General features: G+C 35.4%; 1 protein-coding gene across 1 annotated transcript in view; it reads right to left on the reverse strand.

The window, feature by feature from the left end:
• Positions 1-22,563, reverse strand: part of PTPRZ1 (protein tyrosine phosphatase receptor type Z1) — a 214,488-nt gene that overhangs the window by 145,907 nt on the left and 46,018 nt on the right. The window contains 1 exon segment of the mRNA XM_017856932.1: positions 4,882-4,947. Coding sequence (XP_017712421.1) covers positions 4,882-4,947 — 66 coding nt within the window.

The raw sequence follows: 22,563 nt of genomic DNA on the forward strand, positions 1-22,563 counted from the left end.
TAGGATTACAGGCTTGAGCCACCGCGCCCGACCTGTACTTAGTAATTTTTATTAATAGAATCCTGTATGTTCAAACACTGAAGGGTAAGTCATTTCTTCTGTGATTGCCACTAATTTGATTAATTTAAATGATGAGACAATATGGGAAGGAACACAAACATACAGCTCAACAAGATAAACTGTTAAGATGAAACTAGAACTGAATGTGGTCAAGTCCAATTTCCTCAGGCCACTCACAAAATTAGTTACATTTAAGAATAAGACTAAAATTTTTTATTTTCATAGTTATTTTAAGCAGTTAGCATGGTCGTTCATTTTCCAAATGGAATAATGGCATAGAAATTTAAAAAATACTACCAAACTTTAAATACTTGTATTAAAATAAAAGTGATAATTCATTTTACAGTGAATAATCCACGTTAAAAGTTTGTTTTGATGTAATTTGCTTGGGTGAAATACATTCATTTGGATAAAGAATTTCATTTATTTGTTTTCTCTTAGATAGCCTAGTAATTCAGACAAAATAATTATGTCCTCTCGGTTTGAGCTAAAAAAAAGAGCTGTAAAATGTCCTCATCTTTGTTTCTTTCCTGGGATCCTCAAATATTCTAGGAATAATTTTCCAAACCAATGGGAAGCACTAATGTAAATAAAGCAATTCACTCTTTAAAATTTTGGTAAGCTTCCATCCTCACTCTGACTCTGGAACATCCCTTTTTTAAATCTGCCACCCCACTGCTTACAACAAATACCACATTTTAATGAGTCTATCCCTTTGATCACTAGACTTTACTGAAAGAAGCTAATGCCAATAGGCCTTAGGTTATGAGCAAGATGATTCAACTTGATTTTAAAGCAAAGAACTATGCATTGTTTCTGCAAAGACCCATCTGTCAAAGCCTAGCCACTCTATAGATGCTGTGCCTATACTCAGCCTATTAAAAGGAGCAGCTCTGTGGCTGTCTCCTAAGATAATAAGATATTGCACAATGGTATGTGTTGTTGCTATCATATCTGCTGAAACCCTGGTTAAACTGTTGTCTTCTCCTAACCTGATGAGGCACACCCAAGATGCATAGGACCCCTGGGCTGCTGGGAAACACACACCATCATCTCTCCATTAGTCAACACACATCCACCCTTGCTTGGAGCTGAGAACTATAATTTTCTTTCTCCCTAGGCAGTAGGTCCTCCATTTTCTAACTCTGGGTTTAGGGAGAATGGAGGGTGCAGTAAACTTTGTTTTTCATTTTACTCATACATACTTGGGAAATATCTGAGTTCTCTGTTTGGAAATTGATTGGTTAGAGGAAAATAACCTGCTTCTAGTTTCGCTTCTGAAACTAGAAAGTTAGCTGTTAAGAACCCTAAACCAGGCTGACTTTTATTCTGTGATAATACCTCTAGGTATCATGTTTTTAAAACAGTTATATATTACTCTTAATGGAGCAAACATTATCTTAAAACAACAGAGTAGTGAATTTTAAAAGATGGCTTGTCATACTCTTAGGAATTAAAAATAAAAATATAAACATAAAAGGCCCAAATTTGTAGAACTTTAATACTCATGAAGAACTTCTTGGGGAAAAGCTTATCCTGGAAGCAGCATTCCCAAACCACAACTAGCAATACTTAAATTAATCATTTAAAAAGATGTCCTGCATTAACTATTGCCCAGATGTTGACACTGGCAGATATTTTCCAGGAAAACTAGGGATTTCCCCTTGTAATGTCATCTTCCATGGTCAGGGATGCACTGTAAGCATTCTCGGTCCCTCCTAACATGTTTCTCATAATTATTAGGGGCTTAAAAAAACAGCCATGATTTTTATAAGATACTAGGATTACTCTTTCGTAGGAAAAGAAAGACAAAATGAGTTACAACTGTCAGATGTAAAGTTACAAAGTACATAAAATTATGAAGTTTTCTTAAAAGATAGTACTACATTAGTTAATAAACATATACCCAATTGGTAGTACATACAAAACATAACGGAAAATTTTAGGTAATCAGGGAAATACAAATTAAAAGTTAGATTCCATTTTGGTTAATCAAATTGACTAGATTTTTAGAGTTAGTGTTAGTGAAAACGTGGGGAAATAGATAATTTTAACACAATTTTCTGAAATTAATTTGACCATATCTATTAATATTATAAATAGGTAGGCCCTTTGGTCCAACAATCCTTTTGATTAAAATTCATGTTTACTGAAAAAAGAAATTCCTCAAGTAAATAGTTTGCTGATGCTTATTAAATTGGGCATAATTTGTTTACATAGCAAAATAGAAAAGAAAATAATTCCATTTAAATAATTCAAAATGGAGTTGAATTATGAACAATTTTGCTTTTATGTATTTTTTAGGATTTAAAATATCAAAAGTAGTATTTTATAGATGTATGGGTTCTTATTATAAATGAGGAAATTAATAGCAGGTTTTTCTGTGCAACATTACAGAGGTTTACCTCATACCCATCTGCAGAGTACTCCACAGTTGGGATGTGCCTTAATTTGTTCCTTCTTCCTGCTCTGACAGATATCTTGATTGTTTTCCAGGTTCTAATTTAACTTATTGCACTGAAGAGGTATAGTGCAAATGGCTAATAAAAAATTAAAATCACGACTTCAGTGGTAATTTGAAAAAAGCAAATTAAAGTAACAAGACCTGATTTTTAAAAATCTGTTGAATTCGCAAAGATTTTCGATATGACAATCATCAATCTTGGGTAGTGTACAGTGGAGTAGTCATTTATATGACAGATGCGTGTAACCTGTCTAGGAAGCATTTAGGCAGTGTGCATCACACATTTATTTATTTATTTATTTATTTTATTTTTTATTTTTTATTTTTTTGAGACGGAGTCTTTCTCTGCCACCCAGGCTGGAGTGCAGTGGCGTGATCTCGGCTCACTGCAACCTCCACCTCCCGAGTTCAAGCAATTCTCCTGTTTCAGCCTCCTAAGTACCTGGGATTACAAGTGTGCGCCAACATGCCCAGCTAATTTTTTTTTGTATTTTTAGTAGAGATGGGTTTTCTCGCCTCCTGGGTTCATGCCATTCTCCTCCCTCAGTTTCCCAAGTAGCTGGGACTACAGGCGCCCGCCACCACGCCTGGCTAATTTTTTGTATTTTTAGTAGAGATGGGTTTTCACCATGTTGGCCAGGCTGATCTTGAACTCCTGACCTCGTGATCCACCCACCTCAGCCTCCCAAAGTGCTGGGATTACAGGCTTGAGCCACCGTACCCGGCCTGAAAGTTTTTTTTGTTTGTTTGTTTGTTTTGTTTGTTTTTTGTTTTGTTTTGTTTTGAGACGGAGTCTCGCTCTGTCACCCAGGCTGGAGTGCCGTGGCCGGATCTCAGCTCACTGCAAGCTCCGCCTCCCGGGTTTACGCCATTCTCCTGCCTCAGCCTCCCAAGTAGCTGGGACTACAGGCGCCCGCCAACTCGCCCGGCTAGTTTTTTGTATTTTTTAGTAGAGACGGGGTTTCGCCGTGTTAGCTAGGTTGGTCTCGATCTCCTGACCTCGCGATCCACCAGTCTCGGCCTCCCAAAGTGCTGGGATTACAGGCCTGAGCCACCGCGCCCGGCCTTTTTTTTTTTTTTCTACTCGGTAATTACATATCAATAATTCTATAGCACGGAAGTAATAAAAATAAAAACATATCTGTCAATTCATCTATCTGTCACGCTTACAGAAGCTTAAATATGCAAAAATAAGGAAGTGGTTACATAATAAAAAATTATTCAATGATTAGTAAGCAGATTAACTATCATGATCAGCAAGAATAATTAAAATGAGGAAATAGATATAATTTTAAGAGTAAACTGGATGCATAACTCTATAAATAAAATATATAAATTCCGGAAAATAAAAACTGTCCTAAAAGGACTATAGCAGCTTTTAAGTGGCTATTCCTGAGGAGAATAAAATAATGATTTTACGTTCTTCTTTGTACTTGAACCTATTTTCTAAATTTTCTACAATGAACATTTACTACTTTTAAGGTAGCAATTAAAAAGAAGAAAGAAAATACATCCTTATCTACAAAATTCAACATGCTTCTGCTTCATCTATTAAGTAAAATTGACCAGACTCATGGTAAAGCCTTTGTAATGATTTTATCTTATCAACCCAAGCTTATTGCTAATGAGTACCCAACTCTAATACTCAACTCCATCCCAGATGGTTACTAGGCATGTCATGGCTCACCTAAATTCCACTCATATTCTTCCACTCAGGGCTAGAACTTTCTCTCCCAGAGTTTCCGATAACGATTTTTGGTTGTTAACTATTTCAAGCCAACTTCAGATGTTCATAATGTTCTAAGCAAAGTCTAGTAATGTGACAAAATCATTTTATACTCTAATGCCAATGAATAAACAACAGTAATTCAGAAGAATGCTCCTTCTGAGAGCAAGAATCCTATCAATATTTGTTAAAGGAACAAAAATAATCGTTAGCATGATCATAACAACTCCAGCAGCTAACATTTATTGAGACGTTTCTGTTTAGAAGTAGGCTCTCTGACAAGTGCTTCACACTTTATTAATCTCATTTAATGCTTAGAACAGCCCCCCATTTCAGTGTTGAAAAAAACAGAGCCCCAGGTTATGCTATTTCTTGAAGGTATATAGACAGCTTAGGCCTGAGCTTCAAATACAGTTTGGGTGGATGTCAATAAGCCCTACATTACCAAATTTGTTTATGGAAAGCCCATAAGATATTATTTTGTATTTTATATATCTATTAATTAATCTAACTATCCATTTAGCTAAGTTGACATGATGTGTTGTGCTACAAAGCTTCCTTTTACATATAAAAACAGATACAAAACAATAAAAGTTTTTGCTAAATCTCATTATATAAGTAATGTGTTTACCTGTGTAGGACCAGCCAATCTCTTCAACAAGTTTTCTCTGTTGTCTGTAGTATCCATTAGCCCAATCTACAAAAAAGAAAACCAAGGAATCAGTATGTAGAAAATATATGTCCAAAATAAAAGATGCCCAAATTATTCATACCATAAATAGTTCTTGATTACTTCTTTCTCAACCTCAACCACCACCATTACATTATACATTCCAATGCTCTTGTTCTGGTAGCTAGTGAAATTTTAGAGGGTGTGTTTAAAGGATGCTGACATTCAGGCAGAAACAAGGTACATATTTAGGTAATGAAAGAGCAGCTTAGAGGGCTTCAGCCCCAAAGAGGGACTGGAGTCAGAAAGGACAGCTTGTCATGCCTCCAAATTTTTGTTACCATTCCCTAAGTCTAATGCCTGAAATCCTACTGATTAAAGATACCTTTAAGTTTACAATCCAAGTTTTATTTGAAAAATGCTTCTAGTGTACCCAGAATTGATCATGCTTTCTTTTTTTTTTCTTTTTTTTCTTTTTCTTTCTTTTTTTTTTTTTTTGAGAAGGAGTCTTGCTCTGTCGCCCAGGCTGGAGTGCAGTGGCGCGATCTCGGCTCACTGCAAGCTCCGCCTCCCAGGTTCACGCCATTCTCCTGCCTCAGCCTCCGGAGTAGCTGGGACTACAGGCGCCCGCCCCCACGCCCGGCTAATTTTTTGTACTTTTTTAGTAGAGACGGGGTTTCACCGTGTTAGCCAGTATGGTCTTGATCTCCTGACCTCGTGATCCGCCCATCTCGGCCTCCCAAAGTGCTGGGATTACAGGCTTGAGCCACCGCGCCCAGCCTGATCATGCTTTCAAAGTTTGCTTCCATCCTAATGCAAAACAAAATTAGCTGCTGTCAGAAAGTAGAATTTAAATGTGCATATGTTGTTTGGGAGAAATGTTATGTCAGATAGCATGAGTGAATCTGTCCCTTGGAGGAACAGAGATGCTTGAGTTAGGTAGTGCAATGGGAAACTTAGGGCCATAAAGGTAGTGAATGCCCCATGACCCAGAGAGAGAGTCTCTAGATCTAGAACGTGGGGCAAGGGATAGACAAAAGAAGATGGGTGAAAACCAGTCTCACTCTGCATAATTCAAAATTTTGCTGGGAGCCACGCCTGCATCCAACAAATGGGAGTGTTCAGATTCATTCTCCTCCTGGTACGATTGTCCCTTAATCTCTGACTGTACTAACATTAATACTTCATTTCAGCTACGTAGTGGGTAAAATAAATCTTTGCAGGATAGGTTTGGAACCTGATTGGTGATGGCAGAACTGTTTATGTAGAGAAAGCTACAAATAATTTACAAATGTCCTTGTAGAATATTATTCATTCATACATTGACACTCTGTTTATATAGTATGAAATTACTTCTTATTATCTGTATACATTTGTTTTCTCTATTGGATGCAAATATCTCAAGGACATTTCAGAATTTATTTTTCTTTCTTCCATGTTATATACTCTCTGATTATTACAACATGGTAATAAATTACTATTTTTTAAAAACTAAAAGGCAGGCCAGCTATCAGAAATGCACACTTAAAATTCAAAGGTTATCCAAAGCCAAAATCTACTTTGGAAAAATAAAGGTGTTGGTCGTGTTTAAATTTTTTAAAATCTACATATTAAGTAAATATTCTATTGGCTATATAACACACTTCAACAGAAATCTATTTTTTACAATAGTTTTATTAAAATATAATATATGCATCACACAATTCATCCATTAACATGTACAAGTCAGTGGCTTTTAGAATATTTGCAAAGTTTTGTAACCATTCCTGCAAACAATTTTAGAACATTTTCATCAGTCTGAAAAGAAATTCCATACCCTTAGCTGCCACCCCACACCCACGCCCATCCCCCAGCCCTAGGAAAACACTAATATTTTTGTCTATATAGATCTGACTATTCTAGACTTTTACATATAAACAGAATGACACAATACACAGCATTTTGCTATCACCTTCTTTCACGTCACATAACATTTTTGAGGTTTATACATGGCACAGCATGTATCAATACTTCATCCTCCTTCACTGTCCAATAATATTCTATCATAGGGTGACCAGGACAGCCTTAAACTTCCCCTTGGTTTGACTAAACTTTAGAAAGAGTTGTTCCTGACCACAGGCCCTTGATTTCCCTTTATTATAGAATTCACTGTAGGAATATTGTAATTGTAATTCTTTTTTTTTTTTTTTTTGACGGAATCTTGCTCTGTCACCCAGGCTGGAGTGCAATGGCATGATCTCAGCTCACGGCAACTTCCACCTCTTGGGTTCAAGCAATTCTTCTGCCTCAGCCTCCTGAGTAACTGGAATTACAGGCACGCGCCACCATGCCTGGCTAATTTTTTTGAATTTTTAGTAGAGACGGGGTTTCACCATGTTGGTCAGGCTGGTTTCCAACTCCAGACCTCGTGATCCGCCCGCCTCGGCCTCCCAAAGTGCTGGGATTACAGGCATGAGCCACTGTGTCTGGTTTGTTATTCTTGCTCTACTCCTGTGAGACATAAATCCTTTTAATAGCCACCTGGTAACTTTATAATCCAGAAATGTACCTCTCAAGGACCTGGGAACCACCTCTTTGAAAAGTAATCAACAAGAGAGACAGCACCTTTGTCTTCCAGTTTAGGTGGGAGGGTAGGAGACTAACTTCAGTGGGGCACCTTGCTCCAAGTTGTAAAAACTACTTCCTGTCATAAAGATTCGAATTTACTTAGATAAACTTAAATTTATTTAGATAGACTCATATCTTTATGACAAGAGGTAGTTTAGATAAAGCCAATCAGCAAACACAGATAGCTTGACCCTGAATGTCCTGCAGTTCTTTTCCACAAGTTCACTCCAGCACTTAAAAACCTGACCCAGCCTGCTTCATGTGTGTTGAGTTCAGACTAGGATCTAGCTTCTCTCCCTTACTGCAACAGCCTTGAACAAAGTATTTCCTTCCTGTTTAACTTTGGTGCAATTTTTGTTTTGACAACTGAATATACCATATTTTATTCATCCATTCATCACGTAATGCATACTTGTGTTGTTTCTAATTTTGGGCTATTATGAATAATGCTGTTATGAATATTCATACATAATTTTGTTTCACTTTCTACTTACAAATGAAATCTTAGGCTCACAATTTATTTTTCAAATAGGGTTGTTCCATAAAATGCTAGTTATTTAAGACTAAACTGATTTAAGTTAAATCCTGGGGTTGAGTTTCTTTATTACAAATGAATATATACAACTGGATATTAGAAAGGGCCATAAAAGGTTACTGACTGAGACTTGTAACAGTCTAGAAAAAAGTAATTCCTATTTTAGAGATAAGAAGATTTATGCCAAAAAATGTAAGTGGTTTGTACAGGCAGCAAGTGATAAAAAATGGAAACCATAATGCAGGGTCCCTGACTTCCACTTCATTTATCCTCCCTCAATATCAAGGATTCCTGCAAATCCTGAGCTACTGGTTACTCTCCTAAGGTCCTCTGCCTCAGCAGGAGCCTCTGTAGCATGCTTGCCTTCAAGAGACACAAAATAGTGCAAAACAATACAGCGGGCTACAGGTTCATTAGCAGGAATTACTTGCACAAATAAATTATAAAGAATGGACTGTATATGTGATTTAACCTGGCAATCAACTGAAATTTTCACTGAAACTTTGCACTGGCGATAGGAAAAAAATTCCTTGACATTTCTAATATATTTTAAGTATAAATATTTTAGAAATGTAAGACATTTTGTTATGCATTGTGGTGACTTCAGGAGATCAGATACCATGCAAAACCTGTATTTAACAAGCATTCTATTGAAATAAATAAAACAGTAAGCTCTTGTTTTAATGATTCATTCTAAAGGATAAGAGCAAAACATCAGCAGAATTTTAGCTTTCCTTGTAGAGTTTTATCCCTACACAATGAACATTTATCCTTGGTTTTTAATTACTTACATTAAGAAAGCTTTTTCAATACAAGATTCCCAGGTGTTGGTAGCTCTCTTCAGTTCCTTTATGTATTGTTCCCTTAATTGTTACTTCAAACAATTCGTTACACATTCATATGCTAATTACATAGTGCTTGGGCGTGAGAGAGTACCCCACTTTAAAAATTCTACTTAGAGGTCTGATAGATGAGATGTGATAGCTCCAATGAACAAGAAAAAAAGAAGCTGGGTTCACTTTTTTGTTGCATTATATACTTTGAAAACCAGGAAATCCTATATAAAAAAGAATCTATCAAAAGTGCTTACGCATTTTAAGACCCATTAAAATAATGAAATAAAGAATTTTTTTTCTGTTTCTGTGGATTTCAGTTTCTTTAGTTTGTATATTTTGTTTCTTTCCATTTAAAATATTTGACAAGGCTGTTATGGTGTGACTGTTTTGTAGTGATAAAACTAAGAAATTTCAGGAAGTGACTGTTCACATGATATACAACAAGAAAATACATATTAGCAAATCTTTTTTAAGGTTATCTTAAAATTTGTCCTAAAAATATTCTTCATGAAGCAGCTTTCTAACCTCCTAATGAAATTCAGAGAAATTTGGTTTATATTATGTCAGATAACCTAAACATTCTCCTTTTAACCCATTCCACCTTGAACTTACCTTGAGCACTTACATATATGCAAACATGTATATATACAAGGTTATATAAAAATACATATATTTATTTAGTATATGTATTATAAATACATATTTCATTTCTGTTTACTTATGTAAAGGAAATCAAAGTTTTGTTTTCCTTGATAACTCCCTATCAAGGCAAACATCTTTTCTCAAAATTTTTAAACTCCCCCGCCAAGTTAACATCAGGGTGCTCATTTCCTACTAAAAAAAGTCATTATAAATGTTTTGAATTCTAAAAATGTTTCTGATTGTGGCCTTGCCCTAAAGAAGGTCTGTGTTTCATGCTGATTAACATGAAACAGAAGACTGAAGCGGCAAGATAAATCTTCAATTTATCACCTGCATTCTACTAAAAATTCTAGCAGCAGTGCTCTGACAAAATACACACACAAACACATATACACATGTTATTGCCATAAAGTGGTCAAAATATTACTATAATAGAGAGAAATACAGTGCTCCTAAGAAAATGAATTTTCAGATAGAAAATAACCACAGATCTAAGTTTGAAGTCTAGGATTTCATATCTCTTAAAGTGAATTTGTCCAAGGTAGATGATAGTTCTTGCTATTTCACATCATTTAAAGAAGTTACTAAAGAATTTCCGAGGACATAAAAAGGTAGCAGAAGTCTAGAAATGTGGCAAAGAAATGACAGAATTAGAGATGAACCATTAAAGACCTTGAAGAAGACTGACAAGGAAGAGACCTGGGGAAAAGGACTGAATGTTCCAGGTAGAGGAAAAGGCATGAGGATCAAGAAGTGAGAAATCACAGAACTCAAGATTTGAGAGGCCAGGCAGCGCTCATGTAGGATCTTCATAGATCACTAGGAACTTATTTTTGGTGACAGCTCACTATCCATCTTCACACTTTTAACTTTCATCCTACTCTCTCTTCTTACCTAGATTTCTTTTAAAAGCGAGGAGGTAGTCTACTGAGTTGACTGAATGGCACTGAATGTACTTCATATGTTGCACATATTTTGAGAAAAATTTTCAAAGAAGAGTATGAAATAATCCAATAAATATTTTAACTGAAATGAAAGGGATTGGATGTGTGCTTGTGAAGAAACACAGGTGGTTTGTGAAGGCTTGAAGAAGGACTTAAAACCCTCTGGAGATAGTATACTGTCATCAGAGTGGTTATCATCCACTAAAGAATGTGACAGTAAGACATGCTTAAGACTGAAGTGGCATTGATAAACAATGGTTGATAGTGACAGCAGTCACAATCATCTGTCACTGGAAACAAAATAAGTATTTTCCCTGAAAATAAAATAAAAAACAGGAATTCCTTTAAGAAGAGAATCAACTGTTTTTTTGAGGCGGAGTCCCGCTCTATCGCCAGGCTGGAGTGCAGTGGCATGATCTTGGCTTACTGCAACCTCCGCACCTCCCCCAACACCTACGCCCTGGGTTCAAGCAATTCTTCTGCCTCAGCCTCGTGAGTAGTTGGGATTACAGGCATGCACCACCATGCCCAGCTAATTTTTGTATTTTTATTAGAGACAGGGTTTCACCATGTTGGCCAGACTAGTCTCGATCGCCTGACCTCAAGTGATCTGCCCACCTTGGCATCCCAAAATGTTGGCATTACAGGCACGAGCCACTGCGCCCAGCCAGAATCAACTTTTGATTAAAGAACACCTATGAACACATCACCTGGTTATTAAATACTTTGTATCTTCGGATGTTCTACTATTGTTGTCTTTCTCTATTTGATAAGAAAGCTGAGTTTATGACCCAAATGATCTAACCCAAAACCTTGATTTGCTAAGACAAACTTTCCAAGTAAAATTAAATTTGCCCACGAGTACAGAGTCTACAATATTATACATGGCAAACTTTCTCTGTGGATCTTCCTGTCATTCAATGTTAAGGATTGGCCTGCTGTCAAGTTAGATGATCATATAGCCTATCTTTACCCATCTGGAATGTAAATTTTATTCAGTATATATGCAACGACATTTATGAAACCTAATTTAACTAATTACAGTAATTCAGATAGTATGGTTTGTTTAGGCTATAGTAATAGTTCAAACATTGCACTTACTGTTAACCACTTCAGATGCCACCAAAAGACCTAAAAAATACCGTTTTTTATAGTATATACATCAAGCCATTTGTTTTCCAATTTCAGCTACCTTCCAGTGTTAGAAAGCAGAGTTTTGGTTTCCTCCTCTCTTCAAAGGCTTCAAAATAAAAGTACTTTTGAATGTCTCAAAACTTAAATAGCATCTTTATGCAAAATAAGAGGATATTTTAATTTATATCATTAAAAGAGGTAATTCTGGAAAACATGAGTTATAAGAGTCCAGGTAACCTCTTTATTTAAGAGTAAGTTTAAAGAGATGAAAAGTAGATGCCTGAGGCACTATATAATCAAAATGGTAAAATCATTTAAGGAGATGGAAAGTTTGAACATAAGGATAATGGAAAAGAACAAAGGGAGTCATTTCTTACATATGCTTATTTTGGTAGTGAGACATCCAGTTAAATGCATGTGTCTCACAGGACCAAGGAAAGGCTCAAAGGTGAGCAATTAGATTTTATTGTCTCTTAGACACTGGCCATGCTTTCAGAGACAGAATCTCTATGTTGGTAATTTGTCTACTATTCAAGCTTTTCAATGAAAGCTCAAAATAGTCACAGGCTAATCTTGATAAGCAGTGTATTTTCCTACACTTAGATGCATTTAAGCTAATGTAATTTATCTATATGTCTAAAGTTGAGGTTTTTGCTAAAACATATTAATAATTTTGATCTTTATGACATAATAAAGCATGCCTATTTCAAACAAATTAGAAAATATACAGGTAGCAAATATACTTCAAAAATCACTTGTAATTCTATGTACTATAAATAACTGCTATTAACAGTTTTGCACATGCACATGTTTCTCTAGATGTTATACATTTATATATAATAAATTTGGACTTTACTTAAATTCAATGACACTATTTGGTAACCTGTTTCTTTACATGATAATGAATCACTGACATATTCTCAATTTAATACATATTATTTTACAGCATCATAACAGTTCACTTAAAGCATTCTCTACTTTTTAGATACTAAAATTAAAAGTTGACAATGTCAGAAGATTTCTTTCTTGAGCTTAAATGATATACATGAGGATAGTTTCTACTGAACTAGTTTCGCTTGAGCTTCAGGTATAAAATAAAATCTGTAGATGAAGTACCACATTTTTTCCTGTCAAACTTCTTCTACAATATCAACGAAACACTAAGCACAAACTCATTGTTATTGTACTACAATCATTATAGTTACCTAGTTTTATGTCTATAACTAACAGTGAATTTGTTTCACCATAAGAGAAAAACCCAATGTTGATTGCTCAGCGATAATGGGAACAGAGACAGAAATATCAACCTGTGTACAAATAACAATTAAAGGAATGAGCTAAAAATAGTATTATACGTGAGAAGAGAACCCAATCTGTGAAGAAAAAGTATATAAAAGGGAGTAGAAAACACAATTCATCAAATGACAAAAATAATGTGTTATTATATTTATGTATTATGTTAATATATGCTATTAAGTTATCTTACCATAATAGTGTTATTTAGCAATGTAAATAAGATTGCTGTTTTGAAATCTTATGCTCACGTACTTTCAGTGAAATCTGACGCAGAGCAAGAACATCTGCCGTGCCCCCTTCTGATTGGGGTTGCTCAGGAAGTTCTGGACAACTGGCACACTCAAATAGCCAATTAGAGGATACAATGGGATTCCATTCACATTTACCATGAAAAGCACAAAACACCAAGAGAGTTCATAAAGGAACAAAGATATGAACTATTTTAATATAAAAGAAAATGCAAATAAATGAAGAGACTTACTACATTCTTCAAAGGAAACATTGAATTTGGGGAAGTTGTGATTTTTTTTTCCATATTAATGAATAGGTCAAATCTCACTAGGATGTTTCTAACTGGAGAAATTTTCTAAAATGTATATAGAATAATAAATGGAGAGTAATAATTGACTAGAACAGTTAGAAAAAGTGTAAACTAATAAAGGCTTGGTTATCAATTACTAAAAAAAAAAGAATTGATAGGCAGATCAATAGAAAAAAGCAAACAGCACTAACACAGAACCTACTATAGATGCAAATTTAATATATGAGAAAGGAAACATCACAATTAGATAAGGAAAATTATGAAGGTTCAAAGGTAGGGAACACTGTGAAAAAAATTAAATTGTACTTGACACATATATAAAAATAAATTCCAAGTGGAATAAAGAATGTTTTAAAAAAAGACGCAGAAAAACTATTTACAAAGTGAACATTAAATTAATCATAAGATGGGGATGCCTTTCTATGCATGAAAAAAAGGATCTTATGAAGAAACATTTATAACTATGATTATACAGCACTTAAAACTTGTATAGAGAAATGTTTAATGAAATACAAATTGTAAAATTAAGCTATTGATAAATGTTAAAATACATTACACAAATATTACAATATATTCCACACACAAAATTATTACAAATCAATAAGGGCAAAATATGAGCACAAAAGTTTTAAAAATGCAAATACAATTAATAAATTTATAAAGAACTGTGAGACTTTACTGGTATCAAAGAAACAGAAACTAAAATAACATGAAGATAGCAGTTTTCCAGCTAACTGGTTGTCAAAGGTTTATTACTACTTTTTAAATATTCAGTGATGATCCAGAAATCTTGAGATGTTTCCTTATATATAAGTAGAAGAATGAACTACTATAAACTTTCTGGAAAATGAGTTGACAAGGGTTATCAAGATCCTTAAAAACTCTTCCTATCATTGGACACAATAATTCTATTCCAAAGAACATATTTTAAAAGATTAACAGAGATTAACATGATGTACCAAGATGTTTACAACATTGAAAATAATGGTGAATAACTATAAAATACGTTAACATACAAAAGTGGGGAAGTTTAAATAAATTATATAAGGTTCCTAATACGAAATGAGGTGAAGCCATTATATTTTCAAAAATATTTATTGATTTTTTTTGAAATATACATGATGTAAAACATTATCAACAGGATACAATTTTATAAATAGTACATATATACAGAAATGTAAATTTCTTTATGTGGTGCCATTGGGAGTGATTTTTATTTTTTCATATGTTCTTATGTTTTCCAAGTATTTGATGAGTTTTTGTTAGTTAAATATTTAAAAAATTTAAAGTGTCTATGCACTCTGAAAGAATGTCTCTGATTCTACAACTAGATAAAGATAAATATGTAAATATGTTTTAAGTATTTCACATCTTTAAGACTGTAAAGAAAAATTTGAAATCCATTTTAAAATCTTCTTCCAAGAGACTGCATGATAGATGCAGCATTAACAGCATTTTAAAGTTAAGCTTATGAAATAATAGCCAAGTTGACACATGGTAGGCAAGTTAAGTACTTCAGCTACCGAGATAATGAAAAACAAGAACCACAGCAAAACAGGAAGTGCAACAAACTCACAGATACATCTTATTGGCCATGATGATCAGATGTGCTGAGTCTTCATTTTGTGGGTAAACCTTGAAGTAGTCTTACTTTAATTTTTACCATATTTCTAAAACAGCACATTTTGCTTAGATAAAATTAAACTCAAATGTCAGCGTCTATCCATTAAGCAGGACAATCTGGCAGTTTTATGTGTTAACAACCTGTTCTGAAATAGGTGTCCGTCATGTTAAAGTTGCTGCCAGGAGGCTGACTGATTCACTGTGTGGTTATGTCTGGACAAGGCAGAGTTTCTTGACTCCTTTCCCAGTGTATTGACTGAAAATTCATTTTTGGCATGAACTCCTTTTTTAAAAAACTGGTCTAGAAATAAGAAAATTTTATTCCCAGGAAGCATATTTACTATAATAAACTGATAATTTTTCAATGGATCTGTAATGATGTAAGACATTTTCATTTAGCCAGTATCTTTTATAAGCCACTTGCTATTGCTCATTACAACTACTTAAGCTTGGGCAATATTGCAAAAAGAAATCAGGATGAGCAAGGGAGATCTGTCTAACTTTAACTATAAACACATATATTTTTTATGCCTCTTTTCACTTTATTCTTAAGATCGAAATCTTAGATTCTGCCTTTAAGTGATGACCTTGGACAAGTCAAATCTCTTTGCTTGTATTTCCACAATTTAAAAATAGGGGTACATATCTCTTTAAGTGATGACCTTGGTCAAGTCACGTCCCTTTGCTTGTATTTCCAAAACTTAAAAAAAGGGGTATATATCTCCTGTTTACTTACAATGATACTGTAACAAGAGATCGGGCATATGTAAAACCATTTTGAGCTCTTTGTAAAAAATGTGCTTATAACAACACTTATCATTTCCTGACTTTTATTTTTCAGGCATTTGAAATTTTTCTTTCAATAGTGAAGCAACTTTTCTTAAATGAAACAATGTGACATTTATCAAAAGTGCAGAGCATGTTTCTGTTGTCATAAATTATTCACTTGTTTTCTGATGCTATCTGATTCTTAGTCTGAAGTGCTCTTTAGTTTTAAGGAAAAGTATGGACACTCACTGCACATGGAAAATACAAATCCTGATATTCAAGGATAAACTGTTCCCCTAGAGAACAATGTGAACACTGAAAAACAAAATATTTGATTTAAATCAAACTTGAGTAACTACCTTTATGCAATCTAATTATGTCTTTGCGTTGTACTTTTTTTTTTTTTTTTTTGAGGCAAAGTCTCCCTCTGTTGCCTAGGCTGGAATGCAGTGGCGCGATCCATCTACGCTCACTGCAACCTTCGCCACCCTGGTTCAAGCAATTCTCCTGCCTCAGCCTCCCAAGCACCTGGGACTACAGGAACCCACCACCAAGCCTGTCTAATTTTTGTATTTTTAATAGAGATGGGGTTTCACCATGTTGGCCAGGCTGACGTCAAGCGACCTCAAGTGATCCACCTGCCCCAGTCTCCCAAGTGCTGGGATTGCATGAATGATCCACTGCGCCCCACCTGTATTGTAAATTGAATACATTTTTTAAAGTAAAATTTCTCAGAGTACTTTCCTTGTTTCAGAAAAGACTAAAGGCAGCTTAAGATCACTATTTATTTAAGAGCTTATATTGTTTATATTTTGAAGAGTTCTTCATTTTAGAACCACTTTCTCCACTAGCAATTAAAAAAAATTAAACAGTTTGATGACATCTCTAATTGGTAGGCTTTTAATTGTTAATGAGCACCTAGCTATATTCATCACTGATTTTGCTCATAACTGTACAAAAAAGATTACATCTACTGCTTTATTGGTATGTAAAAATGTTTCATTGCCAGTAGACTATGAAATGATAATTACTATTTATCATTTTATTTCCTTGTATTGTAAAGTTTATTTGAAGTGAGCGGAAACTGTACAAATCCTATTGTCTCAATTAGTACAGCTTAAGTACGGTCTAGCTGGCTAGCAGAATCATTTTATTGGCTTCACATTCCTCTGCGGGACACTTTTAGTCCCCATCCCATGCCTCTACCCTTTGCCAAACATCTCATTTGTACTCTCTTTTCTTTCTCACTTTAATACTTGCATTCTCCATGGAACTTGGTGTCTCCACAATGCCCATTCTGTGAACCCCCAAAGTCGGCCTTAAGAAGCGAGATTCACTTCAACCACCAATCACAATATGCTTATCTTCAAGTCTTGTAATTGGTGACCTATCCTGACCAATGACAGCACTGGGTCTTATTGGCCCACTGCTGCAACACCATTTCCCAAATTTTGCCTGAAAATTTGAATGCCCTCTGCAGTGGCAGATGCTCAAAGATGCTCATTGGGTTGCCCAGATTACACAGGTTTATTGCACTCAGAGGAACAACATTTAAAACGCATTCCTGTTCAGTACATAATTAATAGTCTTGGAAAATATATCCCATTAGTTACTTTTATACACAATTACAAATTGTTGGCCAAGGGTTAGATATTATTTATTTTGGAATAGTTAACTCATTTGGAACAAATATGCTTTCTCTCCAGGTTTATTGTTCTGTTTGTGAGGATGTCAAGAGACTGAACAAATTAAATGTAGTGTTTTTGGCAGGGACTCTGCTGGCATTTTGCCCTGGACTTACTAGGCCACTGGGACACCTAGAGATAATTAACATACTCCTGCACTGTCTAATGTGATAATGGTAACGGTTAAATAAAAAAGAGCTTTTTTTTTTTTTTTTTTTTTTTAATGGGGTCCGTTTTTGCCGCCAGGCAGGAGTACAGTGGTGCAATGTCAGCTGACTGCAACCTCCGCCTCCCAGGTTCAAGTGATTCTCCTGCCTCAGCCTTCTGAGTAGCTGGGACCACAGGCATGTGCCGCGACGCCCAGTTAATTTTTGTATTTTTAGTAGAGACGGGGTTTCACCATGTTGGCCAGGATGGTCTCGATCTCTTGACTTTGTGACCCGCCTGCCTCGGCCTCCCAAAGTGCTGGGATTACAGGTATGAGCCACCCTGCCCAGCCAAAAAAGAGCATCTTAAAACAGACCACAGGTAGCATCACTGCACATCAAAGGAGCTAGCTCTGTGGGCAAGTCAATGTTTCTCTCTCAGTCTAGGAAAAAGAAAAAAGTGTTTTTATGAAAGGATCTACACCTTGGAATTTACATATCATATAACACAAAGACAAAGATATAGAAATGTAACCTATGTTTTCCTTAATAGATTTTTTAGCATCTAAGTGATCATACCTTTCTGAAGTTTATACTTCTGTCATTAATTTCACTTAATGGCAAATATTATTTTGACAGAAGATGTTTATCTGATAAGTTATTACAGATCTAGCCAAGGATACACTGATTTAACCTTGGAAATAAGATCACATAATTTTGTGCTCAAGCGGATCACAAACTAGAGCAAATGCCTAAAGTTCTTTAATACGTCATTCAAGTTCATTGGCAAATCAAGAAAACAGTGACTGCTGAAATACAAATTATTTTAAACTACCTTGTTTTTTAACCTCAGAAATGGCTTACAGAAACTGTCAACTCCTACCATTTTAAATGATATGCACTTCTAACTAACTTAAATGTCTTGCTTCATACACTATTTAAATGAAATGAATGCTTCTTGTGAGGATAAAATTCCCAGAAGCCTCTCTGGTCTCAGAGCAAGGGGCATTAGTAGGCAAAGAATTTCTGCATTTCCCAAGAGGACCTCCATCGGACCTCTTGAGGCTATGCACTCACTTCCTACCTGAACCTCCCAGGTAATACAGTGGCTGGAGAATGCGCTGCTCCCTCCTGATCAGGGAGTGTCTGGTGATTTGGGATGGTGATCCATTCTAAGGAATCATGATAATACCATCAGCCTGACACAGCTTTCTCATCTCACACAAAGCTGCTGTCATTCAGCAGCATGTGTGCAGTATCTGGTGGTGCTCTAGTGGGTCTTGATTATCAGGGAGAAAGACTACCCCCATCTCCCTGACACATCCAAAAATAATTGATGCAGTTTTCAAAACCCTTCATGTAATTTTGCCCTCGTTTCCAGTCCACCAAATTACTTACGGGAAACTTAGCAGTAATTGTAGACGTAACAAGAAACCCTTGGAAACTTTTCACATGTAATATCAGCATGGTGCCTGGCACATGAGTGAATAAATGAATGAAAGTTACACATCTCACACCATGTTCAGTTCTGTAGTTACGAGAGGCTTAGGTAGAGCAAGTATCCAGTAAAAACCCTCAAGAAGAAAAGGCATTGAGGATATTATGTCATGGTCTTCAACAATCCCATTATGTTGTTATTTTAATTTTATTTTTTACAATTTTGGCCTTTAAAATACCATGGACCACCAAGGATATTTCAGCAAAATAAGATTAACAGATGATTTATGATTTTAATGAATTTGATTCTTTAAATTCAAGGCACGTCCCAAGGATTTTTCACAAAAACAATTGATCCTTTTCATGGCTTAATGCCACTGTAACTTCCTCTACACAGCTAGCGGATTGCCATGGACACACACTCGGACGCCTTTCATTCTCTCCAGGTCTCCAGAAGTTTACGTTTGAAGACAAAAAGAAAGAGCAGAGGAATCTTTTCTATACATAAAGCTTACTTGGGACCTTAAACAGTATGCCCCTTTGTAATACAAATTTCTACCAGAAATTTATAGTATGCTAAAACATTACTTCTACACCAATTAAAAAAAGAAGTAATGTTTTAAAAATCCAGAAAAGATCAAATCATCACAAACCAGTGATTTAAGACAGTGGTAAACACCTATGATTTCACAGAGGTGTAGCAACCCACAGCTAAAAACAGAAATATCTGGTTTCTGTTTCTTTCTTTTACATATTTATTTAGAGACAGGGTTTCACCATGTTGCCCAGGCTGCTCTTGAACTCCTGGGTTCAAGGGATCCACTCGCCTCAGCCTTCAAAAGTGCTGGGATCAGAGGCATGAGTCACCACACCAGGCCAGATTTCTGTTTCTTTTAAATAGGTGCTATACACAGAGGTAAAAAGGATAAAGTATGCAAATAAAAAATGAATACAGACTATGTAGCTGGATAATTTTAGGCAACAGTTGCAGTTTTTTCCTGGGAATTCAGTTAGATGGTTTTTGCCTGAACTTTATTAATGATTTTCTGAATTCTTTATTTAATATGTATGTGTGAATAAGTTAAGAATTCTTTTGGCTGAATGTTAAATAATTTGAAATTTAACTCAATCTTATTCTATTTTACTGACAATACTCAATGGAAAAGAAATGAGAGAAAACTTTCCCCATACCTGCTAAGGTAAGATAATTTTCTAATCTTTTCATAAGCAATCCCAAGATAAACTTCCATTTTGTGGACCATCTCTGTGTCAATTTATAATATTTATAAAACTAGCACAGGTTAAATGCAGCCTCGTTTTATCAACTACCTATTTGCTGAATTAAACCAATTAATTCAATGACCGTAAACACACAAGAAGGACCAAATTCATACAACGTCCAGATATCTTATTTATTCCATGCACCTTGCTGGTGCTACAGATGAAAACTTTCTGAAGTCAGTTCCCCTAATGCAAAGCTTCTCAAACTATTTCATATCATGTCTCAATTAGAAAGTGATAATGTTTTTTGTGCCTTGGGATAACACATATGAGCTGAGCCGGTGAATATGTGGCACACATGTAATTCACGAGTGGCACCACAGCACACTGACTGGGAAGCCTTGCCATCCTCAAGCACCTGGTCTCAGGGCCTTTGCTCAGCCATTTTTCCAACTGGGTATCTCTTTCTCCTTTCTCTGCCTCCTCACCCAATCCCAATCCTTCTCATGCATCATGTGGTATCTTAATATCATTTCTTTGACTTTTACGGTCTTTCTCACACACACAGTTATAATTGAGTAATAATTTTTTAATATTTGTTTACTGTGTCATGAAGGCATGAACTGCTTGAGAATTCAAAATGTGTCTATCTTGCTCTCTGCTGTATATTCAACACCTAACCTAGGCAAACATGCTCTGTAAATATTCATTGCATGAATAAACGACAAATTTAGGATTTATAATCTCAGAGGAGTGTTCCCTGCCACCCATAATTCATTGACCTGTCTCTGTTCCCCAATCTTTTTCAGATCAGTGACTGCTAAATCCTTCCTTTTATGATCAGGAGCAGACTGAACATTCTCTTCTCATCAAGAAAACAGAAAACGGGAAATTTTGCAAGTTCCCTCCTCTTCACCTTTTAACTACTATTTTCATCACCGTCTTTCTCATTGCATCTCATAGAGACAAATGCCACCACTCCTTTCCCATCCTCCTACCTTCTCCAGGATTTTGTGGACTTCAATCTCTCTCTCTTCGCTGAATTGCTCTTTTAAGCCCCTGTAACATACTTCAGCACTGCTACCCTCAAAATTCCCCTTCCCTTAGTCTTACCCCCTCCTTTACCAAATGCACTAAGCATCTCTATTTCCATACATTTTTCAAGTGGCAGTTGTCATCTTTCAATGAACATACACTTGTATGTCTCTCTTCTGTCTCTGGATTACTTTAAAAGCAGAAACTAGTACACCCTTAGATCCTCTATATCTTAGTATCAGGCACAGAATAAGTGCTCATGAATATTTAACACAATGAATAAAAAGAGATTACTGGATACAGAATGAGTGCAAAGCACGCTAAACACGTTATCAACTTCATAACCATCTCTTATATTGTGTTTCTCATACTTGACTGCTATCAAAGAATAGTGGATAGGGACACTATATTGATAATGAAATGTAAACTTTGCCTTGTTATAATTTTCACATAAAATGGTTGCAGTTAACAATAAATATATGAAATTTATTTCTAATTCCTTCCAGGATTTACTGGGCTTTCTTGAGTTTATCTAGTACTTCCTGTTGTTCAATTATGGACACCTTCAACTACACATTAGCCCCTTATGGATAAAAGAATCTCAGTTTTCATACACTGGAAAATGTTTCATCATAATTTTTTATTTCAAATATAATATGGAAGCAGACATTTCTGTTTTCAAAATAGGTCTACTTTTATTAGAAACTCATTAACAGAACTTAAATTTTTCCCCACTAAATTCTTACACTGAAATAAATGTAATGACTGACCTTTTAGCTATCTAGGTGCCTGTAATATTGAATAGCTTATTGAGATATTGAATAGCTTATTAAAGTGAAACATATTTCATATGAATGTATTTCATATACATGTGTATAAAATTAAAAGGTTTCCAATATATAATTCATTTTCTTATATGATATGTGATAGATGATATGACAGATGTAATGCTTTTACAACCATACCTTCCTATCTCTCATCTAAGTTTCAGAAAAGGAAGGGGCTCTGAAAGGATAAGAAAAGGAAAGAAGATAAGGAAAGGGCCGGGCGCGGTGGCTCAAGCCTGTAATCCCAGCACTTTGGGAGGCCGAGACGGGCGATCACGAGGTCAGGAGATCGAGACCATCCTGGCTAACACGGTGAAACCCCGTCTCTACTAAAAACTACAAAATACTAGCTGGGCGAGGTGGCGG

The sequence above is a fragment of the Rhinopithecus bieti genome, unplaced genomic scaffold, assembly GCF_001698545.2.
Source record: "Rhinopithecus bieti isolate Rb0 unplaced genomic scaffold, ASM169854v2 scaffold_42380, whole genome shotgun sequence".
NCBI classification, from domain to species: domain Eukaryota; kingdom Metazoa; phylum Chordata; class Mammalia; order Primates; family Cercopithecidae; genus Rhinopithecus; species Rhinopithecus bieti.